The following is a 23,181-nucleotide window of genomic DNA, read 5'->3' as shown; positions in this document are numbered from 1 at the left end:
GATTTGGTTGAGAATTGTCCTTTGGAATGAGAGTAGGTGGAGAAATCTCTGTACACTGGTGAAGATGCCATTTATTTTGCTAGCCTGAGAAAGAAGGTTATTTCATTGTGGCAGTGCACACAATGACATCCAGGCCCAGCACAAGATCTTACAGAGAAACCTGTGACCCACAGCTACAGAGTGATTCAAGAGGAGGCTGGCCCAGGCTACCCACGCCACGTAGATCTTGAGAACACGTCTGCAGTCCAGGATATGCTGGACCGCTGTAGGCACCATCTCCTTCCCCACAGCAGCCCGTAGGATCCTCCTCAGTGTGCCCACACTCTAGAAGCCTAAGGGTATACCCTGGAGCTCTCCCCAGATCCCAGTGCTTAGATTAGATTACAAAGCACATGCTTTTCCAGACTTTCAGCAAGCAAATAGCAGTGCAAGTCAGCACCCCATTACAGGTAACAGGCTTATCCTAATGCTTGATTTCACCCAGATTTGCTGAAAAGAGGTTTTTAGTTTATAGAAAGAAAGAAACTTCCCCAACACTGCTCTCAAGTTCCCTGGAGTATGTCAGAGAAAAGGACTTGCAGCTTCCCACCCCACTCTTATGATCCTAGCGTCCTTCTCCCGGAAGGCCTGACCCTTGCTGGTGACTGGGGGGGGGGGGGGGTTTGAGAGGGTCTTTCTGCACCCTAATGAGGCCTAGTCACTTGCCATCAATTAACATAGAATCTCTGCTGGAGGGGACAGAATAATCTCCCTGCATGGGACAGTCATGATGCTTTGGCAGCTGGTACAGGAGCATCTGTTTCAGAAGTTTGCCTGTGGTTTTCTTACATGGATTTTTATGATTCTATGTTCTTATTTGCATAAAATTCTAATAGTCACCAGTATAGCTTGTTACTTGTACTGTCCCCATTCGTTGGGGTGATCTGGATATGATCTGCTTTTGTGCCAGGTGTCCAAGGGTTAATGAAGGCCATCCGAATGGTAAAACAACACTGATGGGTCACAGACTTGCTTGACTTTGGAACTTTTTGATTCGTGGAATTTAAAGTATATACCAACACCAAAAACTACACCAGCGTATTTAAGTGCCTGCCGAAACCTCAGGGATGGCATGGCATGATACAAAGCATGCTGGATGGAAATCAGGGAGGCTCTCGCTTCTAAAGTAGCTGTGTGTCCTATGGCAAGTTGGTCAATTCTGTAGTCTTTGAAATCACAAAGCTCATCTCCTGTGCTCTCAGAAGCCCTTTGAAGTACTAACAGTTAATGATTCTTTTCTCCTGATTTTTAAATATGTAGATGAAATCCTGTTGGAGTGAAATGAAGCAAAAGTCATATTAGTTTATTCATGTTAAAAAAAAATGAGCTGGGCATGATGGTGCATACCTGTAATCCCAGCTGCTCAGAAGACTGAGGCAGGAGGATCACAAGTTCAAAGCCAGCCTCAGCAGAAGTGCGGTGTTCAACAACTCAGACCCTGTGGTTCAGTGGTCGAGTGCCCCTGAGTTCAATCCCTGGTACCTGCCCCCCCCACCCCCCAATTAAAAAAAAAATGGCCAGTACAAGTGAAGGGTAAAGTGTTTTAATATACAAACAAGGTCTTTGGTTTACCACTGGGCCTAATTTTTTCAATACTTCACAAAAGGAGCTTGCCTGCCTGTCCTGTGTTAGGAATCCAGAGGCTGGAGCCAATCATAAGACTGCCAGGGCCTCTGTCCATACTTGGTTCCTCTGTTCAAATCGAGGCACTAGATCAAAGGTCTGGTTCCAGGACCAAATGAGGTAGCTCAGTTGTAGCACAGGCAGTCACTATTCATGTCCTCCTCTTTCCCCTTCCACTCCTCCTCTAACTTTGACAACAAAATTCTGGAATAGATGTATTTATTACATGCCTGTGGCTCTGTAGGTGTGAAATAATGATGACAGGAGAAGTTGCTGTTCTACGACAGGCTGAGTTAGACAATCACTCATTTGAAGACAAAATACGTAAACCAAGCGTGGTGGCCAAAGCTGATTCAGATGGAAGACTGTTAGTATTAGGTGCTTCTGTGCAGTGGTCAGGGAGGTCACTTTGCTTGCGGGGAGCTCCAGGAGAGCTTTTCTGAGATGTTCTTTGGAGTTAACACTTGTGATTACCCAGTGCTGAGGACCCGGCTCTCTTTATGCCTCACCCGAATCAGTTCTGCCTACAGCCCATGAGATAGGTGCTCCCCATTTTATAGACAAGGAAATGAAGACTCAGAAGTTGAGTCACAAATGTGGGGTTAAACTTGCATGTGGCTAATTTGCACACCTGCTCTTCAGGCACCTTCCTTTCTGCCCCTGAGGACAGAATCTGCTTGGAGAGCAGAAGGATCCTCACCCTGGGTGCAGCCTGGACTCGGGCCCACACAACATGCAGACTCACTGTGTTGTGTTTGGGATTTGGGTATTACTTATTCTCCCCACACAGTTTAGAGATCAGATAGAAAGTTTCATACACTAATAATTGACCTAGAGCCAGAAATGTAAAATTATCCCCTATCCTATTTTCCACAGGCAGTGCATAATTTGTTTCGATTAGATCATTTGAAAAATGAGGCTTAGGAATCAAATGCAACAATGGTACCTATATCAGTGTGAGCCACAGCCCCACAGAGTGAAAAATCCACAAGAATTTAGTATGCTCAGAAGTTTACCCTTTGGGAAATAAATGAGTAATGTTCCCCAGTAGGATCCATGTCAGAACCACGAGATACTTAACAGAGAATGGCAATGATCCTTAAGATTATGGAGATAGCACCATCATTTTATAGACAGGAAAAAGCTCGAAGAGAGGCAGGCTGCTACCAGGGAGGCAGGCAGACCCAGGGCCTGTCATTCTGCCAGTGTATTGTGCTGCCCTCAGCCTCTGGTCCCCCTTAGTCATTGAAATAACTACTTTGCACAAAGGGATGACTCCTGGTTGGTTGTGAAAAGGGTCTCCTGCTGAGATTTTCTTCAGAGACAGGGCAACATTATGAGAGAAAAGGGCAACTACCAGTTTCATCGACTCCTACAATCCTCTGATCTTCTGCAGAAGTCAGAGCATGAAACAGTCCTTGGGAGGGAAGTGCAGTAGCTGTGTGTATATGTGTGTGTGTGTGTGTGTGTGTGTGTGTGTGTGTGTGTGTGGTGTTTGTAGTAATGGAGTATTCAAGAGTTTCCATGATTGGATGGTCAGATTTTTCCATTTGCTTCTTTCCTTTTTTTTTTTTTCCCCCTCTCCCTATGGAGCAGTGAAAAAAGTGAATCAAAGATTTGTAGTTAGTTTCTTTTAACTTAAAGAAGGAGAATACCAGCAGTATAATACAAGTCTATAATTTTGTTCATTTGGCTTTTGCTTATGAATCCTGTCTCTAAAAGTGCCTGGGCAGGGCTGTTAAGGTCTCCAAAGAAGCAGGCTCAGTTCCTTGGGTTCTCACAAAAGGAAAGGGACCAGGGATGATCTCCGTTGGTCCTCAGAAGACTGCTGCTCAGACCTCTGGGTCTTTGAATCAGATCCCACTTCATCCTTGTATATAACTTTATCACATCTCTTGCCAGAACAGAGTCAGCCCTTGGGGCAGAGCAGCCTTGCGGGCAGAGCAGTTGACCCTGTTGCTCACCCTGCTACCTCTCAGGTTTTGCAGATGAAATTTGAAGCATCCTTATTAAGAAGTCACCTGCCCTAAGGGGAAAGGCTTTCCTATTGACACTGTAAGGTCTATTTAAAAACAAAAACAAACAAACAAACAAAAAACGCTTTTCTTTTTCATACCCATTTAATTTTTCTTCTGTTTAATTTCTCTGGCTAGAGTTTCAAGAACTATGTTGAATAGAAGTGGTGAAAGAGGGCATCCTTGTATTGTTCCAGTTTTTAGGAATGCTTGCCATTTTTCTCCACTTAGAATGATGTTGTCCTTGGGTTTAACGTATATAACTCTTACAGTATAGAGGTATGTTCCTACTATCTCTAGTTTTTCTGTTAGTGAGTATGTGGTGGAAAAGGTTCATTCATACATTGCTTGTGGGACTGCAAATTGGTGCAACCACTCTGGAAAGCAGTATGGAGATTCCTCAGAAAACTTGGAGTAGAACCACCATTTAATCCAGTTATCCCACTCCTCAGCATATATCCAGAGGACTTAAATTCAGCATACGATAGAGGACATGGCCACATCAATATTTATTGCAGCTCAACTCATACTAGCTAAGCTATGGAACCAACCTAGGTGCCCTTCAACAGATGAATGGATAAAGAAATGTGGTATCTACACACAATGGAATATTACTCAGCCATAAAGAAAAATGAAAATTATAGCATTTGCCCATAATTGGATGGAACTGGAGACTGCTAAGTGAAATAAGCCAACCCCAAAAAACTGAAGGCCAAATATTCTCTCTGATACGTGAATGCTAACACAGAATTGGCGGGGGGCGTTCATTGGATTAGACAAAGGGGATTGAAGGGAAGGAAGAGGGGATGGTCATAGGAAAGACAGTAGAATGAATGGGGCATAACTTCCTTATGTTCATATGTGAATACATGACCAGTGAAACTGCACATCATGTACAACCACAGGAATGGGAAGTCACACTCCATGTGTGTATGATATGTCAAAATACATTCTACTGTCACGTATAACTAAAAAGAACAACAAAAAAATCCTGTGATTACAATGCAGAACTCTGCATGGGGGTAGGGAAGCACATGAGTTGGGCAATTCTCCCATGTTTTGATCTTTGGCGACCTCCTTTCATATGTCCCAGACCAGCATCAGTCATTCTTTATTCCAGAATGTGTTGTGGAGACCCCTGAGGGAGCTCTTCACAGTTGCTGGAAATCTGTTGTGGGGGTTGCTCCTCCCCACCTCTCCTCCAGCCAGGTACAGTTCTCTTCTGTGTCCCTACACTTCCTTTACTGCCTGGGCTCCAGCATGTGCTTCTGATGTCTATAGGGTTGAATCAAGTGGATGAGAAAAGATGCCCATGTTCCATATGGTGACTGGGTTGGGGAGAGAATCCCTAGACCTGCATTTCCACATTTCTGCCACTCCTTAGAATCCTGCCATGGAAAAGATAGGCTTTTGGGGCTCAGAGACCTCAGTAACATGAGACCAAAGTCTGCTCTGCTGTCCACTCACTGCTTGGCAAAACACCTCCTCTTTCCCTTTATTAATCTCGAAGACCTCAGTATTCTAGTGCCAAATTACTTGGAGAGAACTTCTGCATACTGACTTTACAAGTTTAGCAGAACTTAGCAGATCAATTAAGAAGTAGCGGTCCTTTTTTTTTTTTTTTAATATTGGCAGTTGAACCCAGATGTGGTCTATCACACCTTTGTTATTTGAGACAGGCTTTTATTAAGTTGCCCAGGTTGGACTGGCACTTGGTATCCTTCTGCCTCAGCCTCCCAAGCAAATGAGATTATAGACATGCACCACTTGCAGCTGACTGAGCTCCTAACCTTTAAAGATTTTGTGTACAGTTCCTTCATGCCTTTCCCATCCTTAATAGCTCTTCACTGTCAGTGTGTTGAGAATAATTTATTTATGAATTCTTAAGTTTAATCACAGGTGTTCTCTAGTACTCCTTTCGGTCCAGGAGAGATGTATTGGTAACTGTGGTGTTGGGATGGCTTTGCAATGTGATCTGGAGATCAGGAGGTAAGCCTGTGTCAGGTCCCTCGCAGCCTGGGCAAGACTCATGTTGGTCTCTGTTTCCTTTCTTGGCAAGACTGTGGACTGACCGAACGGTCTTCTCAAATCAGACTCCCGGAAGCACAGAGTACCGTGTAGTGGACATGCCAAGCTCAGAAGGGCCCTCTTTGGTCTCCTCTGCAGTTCCTGAGGTTTGCATTTGGCCTGCTTCCAGCAGCACAGCACCCCCAGTGCACTGTCTAAAGCCTTTTCTTCTCCCCACAGCCAGCATGCCCACCAGTGAGACTGAATCTGTGAATACAGAGAACGTAAGTGGTGAAGGCGAGACCCAGGGCTGCTGTGGAAGTCTCTGGTGAGTGTGGAGGCTGCTCCCTGCTACCCCTCACAGCTTTTTAAGCTGATGTTGAGACACCCCAGATTGCAGTGCAGCCTCAGGGTCATGGCCTTAGGTACAGGAGGGTGGGCGGGCTCTGGCCCCTCAGCACCCTTCCTCTTGTGCCAGGCCCCTTGGGGTGCCCAGCAATCCACAGTCCTCTTCCTAAGAAGCAGTCCCTGCTGAGGTGGAGCTGGGAACTGTGCCAGTTAACCCGGCCACCTGCTGTGTTCATTAGGTGCTGGTGGAAAAGAAGAGGCACGGCCAAGACGGGGCCCTCGGGGTGCCGGCGGTGGGGGTAAAGGCTGAATTCTCCTTCCCGTCGGGTTTGGCATCTGTGCTTTGGAGGAAGAGCTTGAATGGCAGTTGCTGAGTAGAAAGTGGCACTCTTTAAATTTTTCTTCGCTCATGGGGCTTCCCAGCCTCATGCCTAGCGATCTGATGAGAAAGTCCTGCCATCCGCTGCTCGTTGCACCTGTTTTTTGGAGGCCTGCACCACCCTATCCTAACCATGGAGGACACCATCCCATTAACACCCACTGGATTTTTTCTAGATGGTTTGGGCTGCAGCAGCGGGAAGGGCAGGGTCTGGCCGTGTGGAATGTGCCAAGAACCACCCGCTTTGGGAAACCCTGTGCTGTTTTGTCTTGTTTGCTTCCTGCTAGTGTCCTTTAGGTCTTATCTTTAAGAGAACTCAATCTTGTTCTTGGCAGAGTTTCATAAAGATGATGTTTTGGCAGTGAATGCAACGGTTCCTGAAGTGATTTTGCCTCTGTTCTGCTCTGCCCTCCCTATGACATTGTGAAGTAGGCAGGGAATGGGTTTGTCTTCCCCCATTTTACAGATGAGAACAGTGAGGCTCAAAAAGGCATGCTGCTTTCCCATGTTCACCCAGTTGTGAATAACAGCCAGGACCCCCTCATCTGGTGCTCCTTTTCCTACGGATGCTATTGTTGAGATGAGGGGCAGGGCTGCAGGCATTAGAGGCCTTGTTGGCTTCAGCAGTGGCAAGAGGACACTTGGGATCAATGCCTGTTGTCAGGGCTTCTCGAGGAATGGAGCCAAGAGTCTTCTCTTGCCCAGGTCCTTGAGGGTGCTCAACCTGCCTGCCTGGCACTGACAGCACCTCGATTTCTGCTCTACCCTTAACCCATTTGACCTGCTGTGGCTACCAGGAGTGCTAAATCCAGGCTTCTGTGCATGGCTTTTTACCATATCACCGCTGAAGCAAGGAGGGAGCATGAATTCACATCTTTCAAATGGAAATCTTAACACCTTTTTCTTTTCTTTCAGCCAAGCCATCTCAAAATCCAAACTCAGGTCAGTATCTTCATTCTGGTTTTTTTTTTGTTTGTTTGTTTTGTTTTGTTTTCCGTTGGCCTGTGCATCGGTTTTGAAGTTGTACTGTTATGTTTTAAATTCTGACTTCTACATGGAATCGTTCTGTGCTTGAGTTTTACTCCATGGGAGTCAACATTGATACTGAATTTCAGTCAGTCCACTAAATACTACAGACCTGCCTCGGGGAGCTGTATGGTAGGAACAGCTGCTGTGAACCAACAAGACACAATAATGGACAGTTTTTTGCCTCCCAGTCAATACTTGTCATGTCTCTAAGAGATGTTTCTTGTCACTTTTCAGCAACTGCCCCCAACCCCATGCACATACAAGCTTTCCACAGAAGTGCATTCAAGACGTCTTGTAAAATACTGGTGATATTCAGTTTCTTTGTCTGGATGCAGGGTACATGTTTAGTCAGTAAAGATCTTTGAATTATATGTGAGATTTGAGTACTTTCTCATTTAAGTGTTATTTTTCAATTAAAAACATCTTCCTGCTGTATTCAAACAATGTACATAGAACTAAATATAAACCTAAAACTAGAAAAATTCTAGAAGAAAGCAGGAGAAAATTCTTTGTGACTTTGGGTTAGGCAAAGATTTCTTAAGATATAATAGTGTAGAATCTATAACAGAAAATTTTGATGAATTGGACCTCATAAAAATTAAAACTTCTGCTTTTGTGAGTGGGTATGTGGAGCTGGGGATTGAACTCAGAGGCACTCTATCTCTGAGCTACATTCCAAGACCTTTTTAAAACATTTTTGAGACAGAGTCTGGCTAAGTTACTGAGGCTGGCCTAGAACTTGTGAACCTCCTGAGTTGCTGGGATTACAGGCATATGCCACTGTGCCTGGCCTAAAACTTCTATTTTATTATGAAATAAAGACAAGCTGCAGACTTGGATAAAAATGTTTGCAAACCATATATGCAAATTAATATATATATATTAATATATACAGAATGATTTATATAAAGAATAATAAAGAATAGTGTCAATAATAAAACAACCCAATAAAAAATGTCAGAGAGTTTTATAGGCAAGTCACCAAAAAAAGATGTGGATTGTAAATCAGCACATAACCATCAGTCATTGGGGAAAAAGAAAAATTAAAATCACGATTAGATACCACTTACATACATGTAAGAGTAGATCAGACTTAAATGTCTGATAATAGCACATTCCAGCAAGGATGCTGATAGGTAGTATTTCTATACAATATTGGTGGTCATGTTAGATGACAGCTTTCTCTCTCTTTTTAAAGATAGCCTGGGATTGCAGTTCTAGAGTGCTTGTCTAGCATGTACAAAGCCCTGGTTTCAATTCCCCATATGCCCTGCCCCCCAGAAAAAAATTTGTAGTTTAGTAGTTTCTTTTTTGCTGATTTAATAATTCTGCTTCTAAATTATGTATATAAGAGAAATGACAATATATGCCTACAAAAAAAGTTTACATAAATGTTTATAGCTGTTTTATTCATAATTACTTCAAATTGGAAGTTACCCAAATATCCATCAAATGGTGAATGGGTAGAAAAATTAAAGTGTATTCATATGGTAGAATACTGTTTAGCAACAAGAAGAAAAAACTGATACATGTAACAACATTGGATGAATCTCAAAAGCATTTTTTTTTTCTCTAAGTGAGAGAAGCTGGTCTCAAAAGGCCAGATTTGTCCTCCTTAGATCCCAAAGGTCTTGAAATGCCAATAACAATAATAATAAAATGTTGCAATAGTATCTAATAATGTTATTATTGGTACTTCTAGGCCCTTCCAGGTCTAAGGATCTAAAATTATGAGGTTCTTTAAACCCAAGATAGTATTGTATTACACACCAAGTGACATCTATCTTTGACCCATCAAATTATAGGCAAATTATCTCATTAAAAAAAAAAAAAAAAGGCTACACAAAGGCCGATTCTGTTTATACGACATTATGGATGAAACAAAACAATGGGAACAGAAAACAGATCATAGTCATCAGGCAAGGAGTGAGGCTGGTGGATTGACTGCCCAAGGCTTTGAAGGAACTTTTTGAGGGATGGAGATGGTCAGTATCTTCACTGTGTATAACTAAAAAGAGTAAATTTTACTGTACATAGATTACATCTCAAACCTGACTTAAAAAAAAAAAAATGGCTCTTCCGTGGTTCTCTGTTACTACAGGGCATGGAAAGGCCTTCATAATTTGGCCCTTCTTCCTCAGTTTGTGACAAACCTCCCATATTCTCCACTTTGTAGCAATGCTGGTCTGCTCTCAGTTTTCAAAGGTGCCACTGTTTCTACCCCTTCGATGCCTCTCTCCTTGCAGTCTCCTCTGGGTGGATTGCTTTTCCACCTGCCTTCAGTGTTACTCTTATTTATCCAAAGATCCAGCCCAAATCTCTGCTTTTCAGAAAATTCTTCCCTGATGCCTCCAAAGGACAATTTTATTTCCCTTCTCCTGACCAGTATTCCATATCCAAGACTAGTACTTGGAGTGGATTTGTACTTGTCATTTACTACAACCCTAGATGCTTTTCAGGGACAATGCTGTCTTCATTCCCATCTGCCCAGCACTGGGTACATGGTCAGTACTTGGGAACACTGGTCTGAGAGAACAGACCAGGCCACCAAGGCATGTAGAGCCCACTGAAGGGCAAGATGTGAATGCTGCAGGTTTCCAAGGGATAGGATGCTAAGGTCTCCTAGATGTGGGATGTCCTTATACCCTGTTACTACAGCATAGAATGGACCCATCAAGACTGGGTCTTTTCAGGCCACCTTGCTTATGTGTGCTACATTATACATTTCCAGAGAACCCCAGCTGTGAGTGGCTGGAGTCGTTGTGTCCTTGGTAGAGTTTTTCTGTGCAGGCCATCACGTTTCTTTAACTGGAAACGGCACAGCAAGAACAGTAGCAAAACACACCTTGCTTGATCCAGGTCTTGGTGAGGAGGTGGCTCAATTCCTCCTTTGCTCACTTCCTCAGTTACATTGTTTAAATGGAGTAATCCAGCTGAGTCAGCCAAGGCAGCCTCTTGAATGCAGCCTGAAGATTCCTCTTCAGTCAGGATCTTAGAGGAAGTGTCTCCATCCCCGTCAGTGAGGCAATTTGGCCCACAGAGCAGGGACTTTGCCACCCAGCTGACTCTTGCCTGGAATCCAGGTCACTGAGCAGTAGCCCATGGTGCACTTCACCAACCCCTTGTGGCTGGAATGTTTTCTGAAAAGAGACAGGTTAAGGGAGTGAATATTTTCCCTAATTTCACACAGGAACTGAAGGTGGGTGGAGGACGTGCTACTTCTCTGTTTGGCTCAGCTCATTTTATTTTTATGAAAACACGACTCAATATTGGTTCTTCTCCTAAAGGTTTATTTTGAGCATCACTAGTTAGAAAGGGCATCTGATGACTCAGTATGAAGACTCATGTCCTCCTCAGCTTCTACAACCCCCAGGTTCCAGAGAAACCCCAAAGATGTGTGGAAGTATTAAAAACTTCCCTAAAAACTATGATTTTGGAGCAGTTGGCTGCTTGATAAATTCTGTATGACGAATGAGAGACTGTGAGCAGTGTATGTAATAAGTTAAATGGCTCTCTGCACCAACACCAACAGACCCACGAGCCATCTGGGTTTATGAACTACACATGTATACAGGTGCAGCTGTGCATCTGCATGTGGATCTGTGAATATCTAGATTTTTCTAACTCATTTGAGGACTGCATAAGACAGATTTTGAAGTTATTTATAACCACAAAAGGGAAACTAAGCATAATGAAGTCAAGATTATACTTTTAAAAGTTGTTAAGACCGACATTATTTATATTATGAGGTCTGCTTATTTTTATGCCATTTGTTCACATTTTTTTCTTCCTGAACCCCCAACCCAATCTGAACCTCTGGAGTGAGAGCCACATCATTTCTCAGCGAGGTTTATTGGGCTTGCAGATGCTGTATCTGTCATCTAGGGAGTAATGTCTGCTTATCTTTCAGCCGACGCTGGCGTCGCTGGAACCGATTCAATCGCAGAAGATGTAGGGCTGCCGTGAAGTCTGTCACGTTCTATTGGCTGGTTATTGTCCTGGTGTTTCTCAACACTTTAACCATTTCCTCTGAGCACTACAATCAGCCGGACTGGTTGACGCAGATTCAAGGTATGAGCGGAAGCTGTGCTCTTTTTGTTCCAAATATAGAGATTCTGGTGGCTAACTGCTGTTTAGTATTATCTGATCAATAATAATACTAAACAGCAGTTTAGTATTAGTAATGAAGTATTGAACAATTCTATGGAGGGCTAACTTGGAAGAATCTTCCAAACACAGGCAAGCCCTGGAGCAGGGATGCAGCCTGTGCCATGTGGTTAGTTCCTTGGAGCTGATTTATGCTGAGCATCTCCTTGTCCTAGCCCTGAGACAACCTAGGATCCAGGAATCTTGGAGTTGGAAGGACCGTCTCCCTGCCCTTTTTGGAAGCTTTATTCTAATTTAATTTTATTTATTATTTCATTGAAATCCTTATTGTAATTTTATTTATTGGAAGCTTTATTTTGGGCAAGTAATTTTGGTTCCCCTGCCTCAAATGTCCAGAAACGGTGGTTGGGGGTGGGAGGTCATCGCCAAAGCCAGCCTAGTCTGAACTTGACAGTGTTGAGCTCTTAAGAAATCCTCCCTCACATCTGTTTCCTCTACCTCTTAAGCCTGCTTGGCAGTATTTCCTGCTGTTAGAAATGACATTGATAGGTGACCACTTCTGATATCAGTGTCGTAAACCAGACTAGACAGGTTTTGTGTTTGAGTGCCAGGGAAATGAAAAAAAAAAAAAAAAGGAAACATTATTAATACCTGAATTTTAAAAATTCATGCAGAATCATGAATTTCTAATGCTGGAGAAGACCTTTAGAGAATGTGTGATAAGCTCTCTCTACCTGTTTTATAATCAGTGAAACCAACGCCCAGATTTGCACATCTTGGTAGTAGAAGTACCATAACCAGAACCCAGCAGAGAAACAGACTATCATTAATGCCATATTTTTGTCATGGGTGTAATAGACGAGAAAGAGACAAAGCATTGGTGTATTTTCTGTGGGGACCAATGGGAAGGAGGTGCCAGGAGAAAAGAAGAGCTGGAGTATCTCCCCCATGAGGTCTTGAGGATGGGTGCCCTCTGTCTTTCCAGATATTGCTAACAAAGTCCTCTTGGCTCTGTTCACCTGTGAGATGCTGGTAAAAATGTACAGCTTGGGTCTCCAGGCATATTTCGTCTCTCTCTTCAACCGGTTTGATTGCTTTGTGGTATGTGGCGGAATTACTGAGACCATCTTGGTGGAATTAGAAATCATGTCCCCTTTGGGGATTTCTGTGTTCCGGTGTGTGCGCCTCTTGAGAATCTTCAAAGTGACCAGGTAAGGAAGTATGTGCCTTGCCATAGGTGTTTTCTGATTATGAAGTGGAGATGAGTCCCATCTCTGGTCAGAGGATGTTCTGCTCTGTCCTGCAGAGCTCTGGGCTCATACCCTCATCTTGACTTGTAGGCATTGGACCTCTCTGAGCAACTTGGTGGCATCCTTGTTAAACTCCATGAAGTCTATTGCTTCATTGTTGCTTCTGCTTTTTCTCTTCATTATCATCTTTTCCTTGCTTGGGATGCAGCTGTTTGGTGGCAAGTTTAATTTTGATGAAACTCAAACCAAGCGAAGCACCTTTGACAACTTCCCCCAAGCACTTCTGACAGTATTTCAGGTGAGTCCTTCCTTTCCCCCTCCTTCCTGTCCCAGAAAAGCACACTGTGAGCGGCAGCTAAACCTCTGTCTTCTTATTGACTCACGGTTCAGTCAAACAAAAAGATGCCATTTTTATTAGTAATCATGGCCCTAATGATACCCTGGTAAATTTGTGCCATATGAGTGGCTTGTTTTGCATCATCCCCCAGCTGTTAATGTGAGGTGATTTATCAAATCTTGTTTTTAAGACCTCTAGCTGTGTTACAAAATAATAAACCAAACCTTTTTCATTTGTGTGAAATAATATCTAAAATTTTCTGGTGCTTTGCTGATTTTGATTACTTGAAAGTCTACAACCCTAGTTATAATAGATTTATGCAAAGAAATGAATTTGGAAGCAATGAATTTGGCATATAGTAGAGTTGTGGTGACCTTCTGCCCTCCTCTGTCCTGCCACTGTGATGTGAGGACACGGGCTCTGAAGATGGCTGTCCTGTTAGGACCTCTGTGGGCTCTGGGCTGGAAGCAGTGATCATCTCAGAGGGACACTGGAGGCTCTGCCACTTGAGGAGCAGCATGCCCTCCTTCTTCCTGACTGTGAGCTGTGGCGTCTGAGCTGAACCCTTGGACAGAGCCTCACAGATATGTTTAGAACTCCCCTCCATCCTTGTTGCTTTTCATCCAAGCACTGCTAGATAAACGGGTGTTTGAGGAAGGACATGGAACAGATAGGTCCCAGGGTGGCCCTTTCTGTGACTTAACTTGATGACCTTGAATGGTCACTTACCCTTTCCTAAAGAAACATAGAGACTAGAGGGAATGATCTTTAAGATTCTTTCTCACATGACTATTTAAGGTGTATGGAATTATCATATAGACGCTGGTGTTATTTTTGAATTTTTCTTAAATTTTGCTGTTCAGAATGACTGCTGGTCAGTCATTCTTTTCTCTAATTTCTTTCAGAGGAACCCATGTCTTTTTTTCTTTTCTTTTCTTTTCTTTTTCTCTTTTCTGTTTTTGTAACTCATGCATGTGACACACAATTCAAGTGTTATAAACTGATACAGCATGACAGTTCTCCCATATGGTCACTGATTTCTTCTTCTAGGAGGCAACCACCATTAAACAGCTTCTTGTGATTCTTAGATATGTATTTGCTCAAAGACACAAATCAATCTACCTGCCTACCTAGGGGTGTATCTACACAGATGGTCACTCTACAGACTGGTTTGAATTTTTTAAATCACTTAAAGTGTCCTCAAGAGACTTACTCCTTGCTCCATAAAAAGTCATCTCCTCCTCTTCAATTCAGCATGATTCTGTGGTATGGATTGCTAGACTTTAGATAGTAATTCCCAGATGAATATTTAGTGTGTCCAGTTTTGGTTCATATAAACAGGGCTTCAGTTGGTGGCCTTGAACAAAGAGGACACAAGGGGCATGTGTGAGAGTAGATGTGTAAGACAAATTCCCCAAAGTGGAATTGCTAGTTTAAAGGGTGTGATTCTCTTAAACTTTGATAATATTGCCAAAGTGCTCTCATTATAGTTGTAAAGAGAGCAATGTGGAGACTACCCACTGCCCTGCTCCCTTTCACCACAGTGGGTATTCATGCTTTGATTGTCACCTGACAGATGAAAATGATGTCTCATTGTAGTTTTATTAGGAGTTAAGTTGACATCTTTTCATAAGAACCACTTATAGTTCTTCTTCTGTGAATTTGTCTTTTCTAATCATTTGTTCCTTTGCTGTTTGATTTTGATCTACAACAGTTTGAATTTTTACAATATCTAGTTCAAATAGAAGATCAAGAAGTTCTCTCTCCATAGAAGATTGCATTTTAAAAAAAATACTGTCCATATTCATCTGATTCAGTTTTGGGATGGATATAAAGTATCATCAGTAGAGAATATAAATTTGAAATTTCAGGTGGTTGATTTTATTTACCCTTGAGGTCATTGGTAAACTTACAGAAGACATTTAGAATTCCCACTTCGGAAAATTCATAGATTTGATTTTTCATTTCCACATTTGATTAACTGTGTACTACTATCTAGAGGTTATAAAGAATAAGATGAACTTACTAATATGGAAGGTCTCCAGGACACATTGCTAAATAGTTAAAAAAGGCCAGTTTCAGAAAAATTCATATCATACAGTACCCTTTATGCCTAAAAAAATCTGAAAAGATACCAATTGGCTACTTTCTCTGGGTGTGGGTATATGTATTTAAATTTATAGACCAAGTTCCTGGAGAGACAACACCAACATCGTGCTCTCTGGGGAGAGGATGAAAAACTGGTATAAAATAAGATATATAAGTCTTGAATGTAAAGATTTTTTTCACTGAAGGTATGAACTCACATGTGTAGTTAAAAATAATGTTTGGGAAATTCTACAGAATAACAGATGGATTTATTCCATGCAAACTGGACTGTGGAAAACAGCTCACCCCAGATTTAAGCAGCTGCCAAGGAGCTGTGGGGAACCAACGTGGGTCGTGCATCCTCCTGCTCTCTCACTCTGGTTTTGGCTTCCTAGATTCTGACAGGCGAGGACTGGAATGCCGTGATGTATGACGGCATCATGGCTTATGGAGGCCCGTCCTCCTCAGGAATGATCGTCTGCATCTACTTCATCATCCTCTTCATCTGCGGTAACTGTATCCTTCAGGCCCACCAGGGCTTTGTTGTTGTTGTCATTGTCTTGTTTTTCTCTCTCTGAATTTTCGGTGGTGCTGGGAGTGGCCACACCTGTGGTGGGGAGATAAACATCTTCACCTTGTTGGCTTATTGCTGTCCTATGTGGCTGGGGGGGGGGTGCAACACAGTGCAAGCAGAGTTCCAGTGAGGCTGTGAGGAATGCAGCCAGTTGAGCAAGCCATGGGGGCGCGGAGAGTGCGCATGTGCTGCTGCCAGGGCATCCAGCTCAGCAGCATGTTTTCCATACAAGCCCCAAGGGATGGCTCAGGGCAAAGCCAGGTGGTTCTCTGTGCTGTCATCCTGGGGAGATTAGGGCTATAGCTCTCTCATCTTAAGACCTTCATGACTAGGAGGGAACCATCTTCAGTGGCCTGGCCTGTGCTGCCCTGAACCTAATCTTACTTTGTTGACCTGGACATCTTTGGGTCTCTTGTGTCCATTGGCTGACTTCTCTTGCATGATATGTAACTTTTTTTTTGACTCATTTTACTCCTCTTCCCTGCCAAGAGGCAATCTCTTAGACTTCTGGAATTAGCCCTCAGGTCTTTTTATTTACATAGACCCTTTAAACTTTGGCTGTGCCTGTTTTATCTGTAGGTCCTCCGTGCCCAGTACAAGACCTGGCACACACAGGCCCTCAAATAGATGTTGTGAGAAATGAACAATTGTACAACATAAAAATACCACCTTCGACCTTCACCCTTCCAATTTGAGTCATAACCTGGATTCTCCTAAGGAGACCCTAATCCCTTTATCTGTTTCCCTCTAATCTTCTTTGGCTTACTGATGAATTTTCATCAGTATGGAAACCCTAGGGCAAACCTGCCCTGTATTCCTCAGAAATACTGTTTTATACTATGAGGGTTCTAAAAAAAAAAAAATCCCAGTTCAGCATATATATATATATATTCTGCTAGTCCCTGACTCAGCCCAAATAGCCCCTCCTCCAAGGAGCCACCTCTGCCCTGTCTCCTGCTCAGAGATGAGCTCACCCACCTCTGAACTCCCATCAGATTTTGTGTACAGGGTCTGCCACTACTGAAATTTGGGGTGGGCACTCCTCCATCTTCCTAACCAAGTAACAGCACCTTTAGTTGGAAATCATCTTTTCTATATTTGCATTTCTCACTATCAGACAGGATCCTGTGCCTTTTGTAAACGTTTGTTAAATGAATAGTCAATATTTTCTTTGTCTGTTCCCCTCATGATTTGCTCTTGAGGTCACAGCAGAATACCAGACTTGAGTCTGCAGAGAAGTATCCCCTGGCAACTTTCTCTGATTCCGTGTTGAATTTTTTTTTTTTTTTTTTTGGGCAGGTGTCAGTATTTGAAATGCTTAAAAGAGTTGTTCATAAAGTGGGCACATGAAGAGCTGGACACATGCTTGTAATCCCAGCTACTGAGGAGGCAGAGACAAATTTGGAAACAGCCTCAGCAACTTAGAACCTGTCTCAAAAGAAAGGGTTGGGGATATTGCTCAGTGGTAGAGTACTTGCCTGCACGTACGGAACCCTGGGTTTGATACCTAGTACTGGAGGGAAAAAAAGTTTATGTTCTCTATACCCAATTAGAATAGATGCTCCATTTTGTCATGTTTCTGCCCATGTTCTGGGTAGCCAGAACATCAGGTGCTTGGTAGGTCTTTTTTAATGAATTTCAGAGCACACTACTCTTTAGGAGGGTCTGGCTATTGCCTCTAAAATGCAGATGATGGGGTTTTGCTCCTGGAAACCATCTGTTATTACAAGCTTGTAAGACCTTGCTGTGGTATATTAGTCCAGATTTGCTTTCCACTCCCCAGAAGAGTTTCGTGTTGTTGTAAGGCTAGAGGGGTGATTCTTTCTTCATTGATAGGAATCCCTGATATAGCTATTCCCAACACTGACTCCTGTCTAAACCAGCCTCATTCCATGCCCATCAGAGGAGTTTCCAAGCTCTTGTTTCCGGGATGCCTCCAGCCCAGGACAAATTGCTTCCTCAGGCTCATTGTAGTACCAGTTAAAAATAGGCTAGCATTTCAAAGGCATTTTCAAAGTCTTAATGTAATTTGCTCACGTTTCTGTCCTCTTTAAAGCCCTGAATAGAATTAGTCAAGCATGATATCCCCTCACAGAGATCTCATCATCAGTCCCTTGTTAGGTTATGTTGATTTTTGTGTTCGCAACCCAGCTGAGATTTCAGATCGCACAAGCACTTGGGACAGTGGTATGCTGCTGCTGTCTTAGGGACCCTGGGCTCCCATAGTTTTCCCTACAGGTGACTAAGAGTTGGGCAGACAGGAGCATTCATCATACCCAAGGCCTTGTCATTTACTGCCCTCTGGCCCCTGTGCTTTTCTAAAATGTTCTTAACTGCTAGTGAATAAGAAACAGGAGTCTTTTGATTTGAGAGCCTTTAAAATGTTTCTCAGGGAAACCACAGTACAATTTTATTGTAAAAGCCAGAAAACAACAGTAGCCCCTGATAACTTGTTCATCTAACTTTTTACTATTTGCAAAACTCAGGCTCAGCTGTAATAATTAAAGATCTAGCCACAGTGGGACTATTCAGAAGATAACCCAGCAGCGTCTGGAGAGAGGTCCAGCAAGTTGTCATCAGTTGGTGTTTGTGGAGTGAAGGAAAAAATGAGGTATCTGCAAACTCTGAAGGTCATTCCAGAGGAGGTCCCACACAGTCCTGTGCAACAGCAATAACACGTAGCCCTTGAAGGAGCCTAGTTTGGAAAGTATTCCCATGAGTGTGTATGTTATGGTATAAGTTTTCAAAGAAGTGAAACAAAACACAAGGTACTTTTAAATTATACCTTGTGTGTTACAGTTACAGATTGCTTTATACCATGTGTATCAACCATAGATACATTAATAAATGGAAATATACACACCCAAGGAAATGTTGAAGTTTTGTAGGTTTTCATGAGTTTCAGTAAATCTTGATTTTTTTTTCAGACAGTCTCCTGTAGGTTTCTAGTTTGTGTGTGTGTGTGTGTGTGTGTTTCTCTTAAAGCAGGGGCCTAGTTCTCTGGTTTTACCAAGTGAATATAGCACAAGGGATAGTTGCCTACTACCAACCTCCTAGAACACATTTACATAAGGAGTTGCATTTTGAAATGTGTTGTACCCTTAAAAATTTCAAATTAGATATTCTACTGAATGTCTTCTTGGCCATCGCTGTTGACAATTTGGCTGATGCTGAAAGTTTGAATACTGCTCAGAAAGAGGAGGCTGAAGAAAAGGAAAGGAAAAAGATTGCCAGGTAATCCCATTTTCACCTGAAGTATTAGCTCAGTGGTACTTGGGGAGCCCAGCTGCCTGGGAGGCCTGGTGGACTCAGATGTGTTTCATAGGAGCTGTAGCCTCATGTTGCTGGTGTTTGGTGACTGTGGGTGACCATGTGGTACAGAACAACAAGGAGGAATCTTGGGCAAAAGCCAGGTCCTTGGCTCTTACCCTTGGAGCTGAGAATGGGAGTCATGGCATCCCCACGCTTAAAGAATCACTGCGGTTAATTTTGGCATCATAAAATAAATGATGCATTCAATGCTGATTAGTTCTAGGATGAGAATTTTAATAAGATGATCTGTGTGATGAATCCATTGCATTAGATGAACAGGAAGCTCTGAGTTTGGGTTATACTGTGCTCTTGCTGTTAGTGTTGTTCCCAATTAAATTTTGTCCCTCATTGGGTCACTGTTGATTCAGACTCCTGATTAGCATTTTTATGCATAATAATGTAGTTATTTGGTTTCTTGTGTTTGTTTTCTCTTCGCTCTAGAAAAGAGAGCCTAGAAAATAAAAAGAACAACAAACCGGAAGTCAACCAGATAGCCAACAGTGACAACAAGGTATTTGTTTTAAAATGACTTCTCCTGTTTTGTCTCAAAGTGATTTTTTTGAATAGTTCCATAAATGCACCACATATACTGTGCAAGTATCTTGTGTGGAATGTTCAGGTATGAAAAGCAAAGCATACTATATAGATGGCTGGCTTACCAGAGTGGTGGCTCTCAAGTCTCATTTCACCAGAGAACCAAAATGATAAATGTTTGACTGCTTTGTCCACTTATTTTTTCTCTCTTGAAGTTGCGTGGTCAAGATCACATTAGCATCTTCTGGACGGGTACGAAAGTCAGGGATTTTTAGTAAACATGTGTTCCCAGTGGTAATTCCAGAATCAGGTGGTCTGGGAGGCCTCAGGGCTTTGCTGTCAAACTTCATCTGGATGTTTCATTCATTTGTTGATTTGCTCATTGAGTCAATAAATACTTACTGAGTGCTGACTATGTGTCAGACACTGGGGATTTAGCCTTAGTTTTTAAAAATTTGTTCTTTTTAGTTATGCATGACAGTAGAACGTATTTTGACACATCATACATACTCAGAGTAAAACGTCCATTCTTGTGATTGTACATGATATGGAGTTACACTGGTTGTGTATTCATATATGAACATGGGAAAGTTACGTCTGATTCTTTCTACTGTCTTCCCTACTCCCAGCCCATCTTTCCTCCCTTTCCCCCTTGTTCCAATCCACTGAACCTGCACACCTCCTCCCCACCACCCGCTACCTATTATGAGTCAGCATCCACATATCAGAGAGAACACTTGGCCTTTGGTTTTGGAGGATTGGTTTATTTTACTTAGCATGATAGCCTCCAGTTCCATGCACTTACCAGCAAATTCCATAATTCCATTCTTCTTTAGGGCTGAGTAATATTGCATTGTGTATATAGACCACCTTTTCTTTATCCATTCATCTATTGAAGGGCACCTAGGTTGGTTCCATAGCTTAACTATTGTGAATTGAGCAGCTATGAACATTGATGTGGCTCTAGCACTATAGTATGCTGATTTTAAGTCCTTTGGGTATATGCCTAGGAGTGAAATAACTGGGTCAAATGGTGTTTCCATTCCAAGTTTTCTGAGGAAATCTCCATACTGCTTTCCAGAGTAGTTACACCAATTTGCAGCCTGACCAGCAGTGTATGAGTGAACCCTTTTCCCCACAACCTTGCCAACATTTATTGTTACTGGTATTCTTGATCATTGCCATTCTGACTACAGTGAGGTGAAATCTCAGTGTAGTTTTAATTTGTATTTATTTAATTCCTAGTGATGTTGAACATTTTTCATATATTTGTTGACCATTCGTATTTCTCTTCTGTGAGGTATCTGTTCAGTTCCTTTGCCACGCATTGATTGGGTTGTTTGTGGGGTTGTTGTTGTTGTTTTTTTTTTGTTTTTTTTTTTTTTTTTTTTTTTGGTGTTAAATTTTTTGAGTTCTTTATGTATCCTGGAGATTAATACTGTGAGGTGCTGGTGGTGAAGAGTTTTCTCCTGTTCTGTAGTTTCTCTCTTCACATTCCTGATCATTTCCTTTGCTGTGAAGCTTTTTGGTTTGAAACCATCCCATTTATTGATTCTCGGTTTTAGTTCTTGCACCTTAGGAGTCTTGATGAGGGATTGGTTCCCAAGCCAACGTGATGGAGATTTGGGCTGACTTGTTCTTTTAGTAGGCACAGAGTCTCTGGTTTAATGCCTAGGTCCTTGATCCACTTTGGGTTGACTTTTGTGCAGGGTGAGAGATGGGTCTAATTTCATTTTGTTACATGTGGATTTCCAGTTTTCCCAGCACCATTTGTTGAAGAGGTCATCTCTTCTCTAATGTATGTTTATGGTGCCTTTGTCTAATATGAGAGAACTGTGTTTATGTGGGCTTGTCTCTGTGTCTTCTATTCTGTCTTCATGTCTATTTTGGTGACAACACCATGCCATTTTTGTTACTGTAGCTCTGTAGTATAATTTAAGGTCTGGTATTGTGATGCCTCCGGCTTCACTTTTCATGACAAGGATTGCTTTGGCTATTCTGGGCCTCTTATGTTTCCAAATGAATTTCATGACTTCTTTTTCTATTCCTGTGAGAAACATCACTGGAACCTTAAGAGAAATTGCATAAATCTGTGTAGTAGTATGGCCATTTTGGCAATATTAATTCTGTTTATCCAAGAATATGGGAGATCTTTCCATCTTCTAAGGTTTTCTTAAATTTATTTCTTTAGAGTTCTTTAGAGTTTTCATTGTAGAGGTCTTTCACCTCTTTTGTTAGATTGATTCCCAAATAATGTATTTTCTTTGAGGTTATTGTGAATGGGATGGCTTCCCTAATTTTTCTTTCAGTTGTTTCATCACTGATGTATGGAACACAAATTGATTTATGGGCATTAATTTTATATCCTGCTACTTTGCTGAATTCACTTATGAGTTTTAGAAGTTTTCTGGTGGAGTTTTTTGGGTCTTCTAAATATAGAATAATGTCATCAGCAAATAGGGACAGTTTGAATTCTTTTCCTATTTATATCCCTTTAATTTCTTTCTTTTGTCAGTTGCTCTGGCTAGAGTTTCCAGTTGAACAGAAATGGTGAAAGAGGGCATCCCTGTCTTGTTCCAATTTTTAGAGGGAACGCTTTCAAATTTTCTCCATTTAGAATGATATTGGCCTCAGGTTTAGCATATATAGCTTTTGCAATATTGAGGTATGTTCCTACTATCCCTAGTTTTTCTAGTGGTTTGAACATGAAAGGATGCTGTATTTTGTCAAATGCTTTTTCTACATATATTGAGATAATCATGTGATTCTTGTCTATAAGTCTGTTGATGTGATTAATTATGTTTATTGATTTCCATATGTTGAACCAACCTTGCATCCCTGGGAGGAACCCCACTAGATCATGGTACACTCTTTTTAATGTGTTTTTGTATGCGATTTGCCAGTATTTTATTAAGAATTTTTGCATCCGTGTTCATCAGGGATATTGGTTTGATGTTTTCTTTCCTTGTCTTTGTCTGGTTTTGGTATTAGGGCGATACTAGCTTTATAGAATGACTTTGGAAGGGTTCCCTCCTTTTCTATTTCATGGAATAATTTGAGGGGGATTGGTGTTAGTTCTTTGAAGGTCTTACAGAACTGGTCCTGGGCTTTTCTTGGTTGGTAGGCTTTTGATGACATCTTCAATTTCATCGTTTGAAATTGATATGTTTGAATTTTCTATTTTATTTGAGTATAAATTTTCATAGTAGGTTCTGATTGTCATGTGTATTTCAGTAGACATTGGGGATTTAGGAATGAAGAAGACTGCAGAGGTCCCTGCCTCCGTGGAACTCACCGTCTAGTGGGGATGGGAGTTCAAATGTGGTTATCATGTGGTATACGTGACTGCGCTGGGACAGCAGGAGGATGGAGCCTGCTGACCACGGCTGGGTTGGCATTCTATCTCCCATCTCTCTTCAGGCCTTCTGTCTGAAGCAGAATTGCCATCTGCCTGTCCCTGAACACTCACTCACAGATATACACTTGGGAGAGAAGTTCTCCTCCCTGTGCTGAGTGGCAGGGTTAGCCCTTCACTTTGG

General features: G+C 42.1%; 1 protein-coding gene across 16 annotated transcripts in view; it reads left to right on the top strand.

The window, feature by feature from the left end:
- Nucleotides 1-23,181, top strand: part of CACNA1D (calcium voltage-gated channel subunit alpha1 D) — a 317,150-nt gene that overhangs the window by 221,685 nt on the left and 72,284 nt on the right. For 11 of the 16 annotated variants that reach the window (XM_079115644.1, XM_079115647.1, XM_079115645.1 and 8 more), the window contains exons 10-18: nt 5,925-6,012; nt 6,272-6,331; nt 7,327-7,353; nt 11,351-11,511; nt 12,533-12,758; nt 12,888-13,095; nt 15,618-15,738; nt 18,916-19,030; nt 19,550-19,619. In XM_079115644.1, the coding sequence (XP_078971770.1) occupies nt 5,925-6,012; nt 6,272-6,331; nt 7,327-7,353; nt 11,351-11,511; nt 12,533-12,758; nt 12,888-13,095; nt 15,618-15,738; nt 18,916-19,030; nt 19,550-19,619 (1,076 nt within the window). The remainder of the gene's footprint in view (nt 1-5,924; nt 6,013-6,271; nt 6,332-7,326; nt 7,354-11,350; nt 11,512-12,532; nt 12,759-12,887; nt 13,096-15,617; nt 15,739-18,915; nt 19,031-19,549; nt 19,620-23,181) is intronic. The other 5 variants (XM_079115648.1, XM_079115636.1, XM_079115649.1 and 2 more) reach the window with 1 other exon arrangement.

Source organism: Sciurus vulgaris (assembly GCF_902686455.1).
Source record: "Sciurus vulgaris genome assembly, chromosome: 16".
In the NCBI taxonomy this organism is placed as follows: Eukaryota; Metazoa; Chordata; class Mammalia; order Rodentia; family Sciuridae; genus Sciurus; species Sciurus vulgaris.
Note: the sequence above shows the minus strand (reverse complement) of the source record. Positions and strands in the feature narration are given on the sequence as shown.